Source organism: Nansenia antarctica, assembly GCF_963989245.1.
Source record: "Nansenia antarctica genome assembly, chromosome: 6".
Classification (NCBI taxonomy): domain Eukaryota; kingdom Metazoa; phylum Chordata; class Actinopteri; order Argentiniformes; family Microstomatidae; genus Nansenia; species Nansenia antarctica.
In genome coordinates, this window is record NC_137676.1 from 1151663 (window position 1) to 1156662 (window position 5000).

General features: G+C 51.6%; 1 protein-coding gene across 1 annotated transcript in view; it reads right to left on the minus strand.

Annotated features, from left to right (window-relative positions):
• LOC308159661 (complement C3-like) overlaps positions 1-5000 on the minus strand; it is a 76809-nt gene that overhangs the window by 19182 nt on the left and 52627 nt on the right. The window contains 3 exon segments of the mRNA XM_080533477.1: positions 327-404; positions 789-948; positions 2103-2178. Of these exon segments, the coding sequence (XP_080389603.1) occupies positions 327-404; positions 789-948; positions 2103-2178 (314 nt within the window).

Below are 5000 nucleotides of genomic sequence, written 5' to 3' on the forward strand. Positions count from 1 at the left end.
AGGGAGGGAGGGAAGGGAGGGGGGAAGGAGGGAGGGAGGGAGGGAAGGAGAGGGGAGGGAAGGGAGGGGGGAAGGGAGGGGAGGGAGGGAGGGGAGGAGGGGAGGGGAGGGGAGGGTGGGAGGGAGGGAAGGAGAGGGGAGGGAAGGGAGGGAGGGAGGGAAGGGAGGGAGGGGAGGAGGGGAGGAGGGGAGGGGAGGGTGAGGGGAGGGGAGGGTGAGGGAGGGAGGTGGAGTGAGAGTTGGAGAGAGAGAGTAAGTGTGTATGTGTGTGTGTATGTATGTATGTATGTATGTATGTGTGTGTGTGTGTGTGTGTGTCTCCTCACCAGGACCTCCTGCTGACAGAGGGGCGTGGCCTCCTGCAGGGCGATGAGGACGAAGGCCGTCAGGGACGCGTCTGTGTCCTACGCACACACACACACACACACACACACACACATACACAATCTCTATTGTTATTATATCTTCGGTAGGTAGAGAGAAAGAGGTAGAGAGAGAGAGAGGTAGAGAGAGAGAGGTAGAGAGAGAGAGAGAGAGGGAGAGAGAGAGAGAGGGGTAGAGAGAGAGAGAGGGAGGGAGAGAGAGAGGTAGAGAGAGAGAGGTACTGAGAGAGGTAGAGAGAGAGAGGTAGAGAGAGAGGAAGGGAGAAAGAGAGAGAGAGAGAGGTAGAGAGAACTCGATCGGAATCGTGAGAGGTAGAGGGAGGTAGAGAGAGAGAGTTAGAGGTAGAGAGAGAGAGGTAGAGATAAACAGAGAGAGAGAGAGAGAAACCCCCTTCATCATCCTACCAGCGTCTCAGCGTGGTAGACGGGTCCGAGGTCTTTGAAGGTTCCGTCGGGCTGCTGCGTGTTCGCGACCAGCCACCGGGTGGCGCCGCAGAGCACGCTCTTCTGCACGCCGATGAGGCTGCTGGCCATCGCAAACACTCTGGTGACATACGCAGTCAGCCTGGGAGGGGAGGGGGGGGGGAGTTAAGAGGAGGAGGAGAAGTGGGGGAAGAGGGGGATTAGGGCAAAAGGAGGAGGAGGAGGAGGAGGAGGAGGAGGAGGAGGAGGAGGGGAAGAGGGGGCAAGGCAAAAGGAGGAGGAGGAGGAGGAGGAGGAGGAGGAGGGGAAGAGGGGGCAAGGCAAAAGGAGGAGGAGGAGGAGGAGGAGGAGGAGGAGGAGGAGGAGGAGGAGGAGGGGAAGAGGGGGCAAGGCAAAAGGAGGAGGAAGAAGAGGGGGGGGGCAGGGCAAAAGGAGGAGGAGGAAGAGGGGGGGGGGCAGGGCAAAAGGAGGAGGAGGAAGAGGGGGGGCAGGGCAAAAGGAGGAGGAAGGGGAGGAGGAGGAGGAGGAGGAGTGGAAGAGGGGGGCAGGGCAAAAGGAGGAGGAAGGGGAGAAGGGGGGGGCAAAAGGAGGAGGAGGAGGAGGAGGAGGAGGAGAAGGAAGAGGGGGTGGGGAGGGAGCGAGCAGGAGATGGGAATGAGAGCAGGACAAGGCAGGCGTTAGGGACCTGGACAAACTGCATTTAAGCATTTAACACTAGAACAGTGTGTCACTTATTCAAGCTATCTCTTTAACACTAGAACAGCCATGGGTGGGGTCACTGACACTAGAACACCACATCACCAACTGTCAAATCTTAGTTCAAATTTGAAAGTGACAGTTGAATCTAAGTGACAGTTTAACACTAGAACAGCCGTGCCTTTTTTACCTACTAGTAGAGCCGCCTTGGGCCCCCTCTTTACAATGCTCAAGCTGCTACTTACACACAACGACCACTAGTTGGCCGCTTGTAAATTAGCCTGCTTCCTCCTACACAGAAAAACTTCAAAATAGCTTCATACTAGCTTATCCTGATGTGGTTTTGAAAATGTTAGGATACTGGGTGGTGGAACGCCACATATCTAGGACAAGTCATGAAAGGAGGGTCCTGAAATTTAATCAAGTGCAAAGATGGTCCTGAAATTTAATCAAGTGCAAAATCTTTCCTCACGGCTGTTCTAGTGTTAACCATTTAATTAAACATAGAAATGTGTTGTGATGTCTATGGTCAGAGTAGTTGAGTGGGGTCAGGGGTCGTGTCGAGGTCAGGGGTCAGGGTTCAGGGGGTAAGGGGCTCACCAGGTGCTGCTGGGCGTGTGCGTCCACAGGCTGTAGGAGCCGTCGACCTTGCGGTACGTCAGCTCCTGAGTGTAGCCTGGACAACACCAGAGGAACCACGTCAACCAACCATGTCAAGAGCCAATGTGTGTGTGTGTCTGTGTGTGTGTGTGTGTGTGTGTGTGTGTGTGTGTGTGTGTGTGTGTGTGTGTGTGTGTGGGGGGGGGGTTTGGTTTTACCAATGACGTTTTTGCCAACATCGCAAATACACCTGATGTTGTCTTTGTTGACACCAGCCAGAAGGAGGTGCTGATTGTAGAAGTAGGCTGCCCCTTTGACCTGTACATGGACCAGAAATACCAACCACTACTTGGTACGATAACCAGCTTTGGGCAGTGGCGGCTGGTGCTAAAATGTTTGGGTGGGGCACAGGTTATGGGGGCATGCTCCACGGGGAAGAATATCAACTTTAAAATCTGGATTTACAGTCAATTTTAGCATGAGAATAGCTCTACCCCCCTGTACAGACCTCGCCATCCCCTCTACCCCCCTGTACAGACCTCTTCATCCCCTCTACCCCCCTGTACAGACCTCTTCATCCCCTCTACCCACCTCTACAGACCTCTTCATCCCCTCTACCCACCTCTACAGACCTCTCCATCCCCTCTACCCACCTCTACAGACCTCGCCATCCCCTCTACCCCCCTGTACAGACCTCTCCATCCCCTCTACGCCCTGTACAGACCTCTCCATCCCCTCTACCCCCCTGTACAGACCTCTCCATCCCCTCTACCCCCTGTACAGACCTCTTCATCCCCTCTACCCTCCTCTACAGACCTCTTCATCCCCTCTACCCTCCTCTACAGACCTCTTCATCCCCTCTACCCCCCTGTACAGACCTCTTCATCCCCTCTACCCCCCCTGTACAGACCTCTCCATCCCCTCTACCCTCCTCTACAGACCTCTCCATCCCCTCTACCCTCCTCTACAGACCTCTCCATCCCCTCTACCCCCCTGTACAGACCTCTTCATCCCCTCTACCCCCCTGTACAGACCTCTTCATACCCTCTACCCCCCTGTACAGACCTCTTCATCCCCTCTACCCCCCTGTACAGACCTCTTCATCCCCTCTACCCCTCTGTACAGACCTCTTCATCCCCTCTACCCCCCCTGTACAGACCTCTTCATCACCTCTACCCCCCTGTACAGACCTCTTCATCACCTCTACCCCCCCTGTACAGACCTCTTCATCACCTCTACCCCCCTGTACAGACCTCTTCATCACCTCTACCCCCCCCTGTACAGACCTCTTCATCACCTCTACCCCCCCAGTTTTCTCTACAATTTCTACAATTTTCTCTCTACAGTTTCTACACGTCAACGTGTACCGAAACACTTGTTTCAAACGTGGTCCTACGTTTCTCCTACACCAAGACACATACAAAGAGCATAGAAACATACAAAGAGCATAGAAACATACAAAGAGCATAGAAGATACAATCAGAATACAGTCTGCCATTCCTTCTCCCAGCATCGATTTGGTTTTCCTATCATGACTGAAGGACAGATGATTCACTTACTTACACAAGTTTGACTTCGGTAATAGGTCCAGTTGCAATATCAAGTTGGGAACAAAAGATGCCTCCTTCTAATCCATTTGTTCAATTTGTTTACAAAGTCCGGTAGTGGAAAGCAGAACAACGCATTTGTTACTTCACATCCCGCTAGCCATGTTTTCTTCTCATACCAACCCCTCGTAAATCCTCGGTTTTACCGTCACGAACGTGACGCCGGATATGACGTAAGCACGTACGATTCTTTGTGCATGTCCCAAAACCCCATAGACAATCGACCGAATGGCCTGAAGTTACCAAAATAGATTTTACATGCAAGTCTACGAGAACAGCCTAGTGCAACTTCGAGTAGACTGAAAGTTGCCCCGAAAGGGGCGGGACTTGAAGCTGATTGGAACATACTCCACAGAACACTAGCTGATTGGACTATGATATACTCCACAGAACACTAGCTGATTGGACTATGATATTCAGAAGCAACACTGTCTAGAAGTCATAGAAAAAAAATCTCTCTCTTCTCCCTTTGGTGGGGCATTGCACAATTGCCCCTAATGAACCAGCCTCCCCTGGCTTTGGGTACAAGTGTAAATTCTGTATACCGGTACTTGTATTTGGAAGTCTGGGCCATGTATATAAATGCACCATGAGGGGTCTGAGAATTGCTGCAATGACTAAAAGAAAGGCCAAACAGGTTGCCAAATGTTGCTCTGTCTCCGCTATTATTGGCAGCTTGGCCGTGTGGAGAAGGAGGTGTTATGTGTACCCTTGAGTGTTCAGTGCTGCTTAGCCCCGAAATATTTGATTCCCTGTTTGTGTAATATAATTTGTGGAACCAAATAAAGTATTCAAATGTGTGAGAGTGAGTGTGTGTGTGTGTGTGTGTGTGTGTGTGTGTGTGTTTGTGTGTGAGTGTGTGTGTGTGTGTGCGTGTGTTTGTGTGTGAGTGTGTGTGTGTGTGCGTGTGTTTGTGTGTGAGTGTGTGTGTGTGTTTGTGTGTGAGTGTGTGTGTGTGTGTGTGTGTGTGTGAGAGTGTGTGTGTCTGTGTGTGCGACATACAATCGATACATTTGACTAAGCAAGTGAATCATCAATCCACCAGTCGGAGCAGGAAGAGTAATCCAGCTCAGGCCCGGGGCCACTGGCAGTCTCAGTGATAGAAGAAGAACATAACAATAATGGATAGACCTGACAGGTACTGTCATTTACGCCATCAAGTCTGCCCCCACTCTGGACTCCTTTAGAGCCAAGTTAAAAACCCACCTCTTCGTCAATGATGTTCCCTAAGTCTACTCCCTATTTGTTGTAAATTGTATCCCTTGAGATGTTCGTTTAAGTAGTCTGTGTC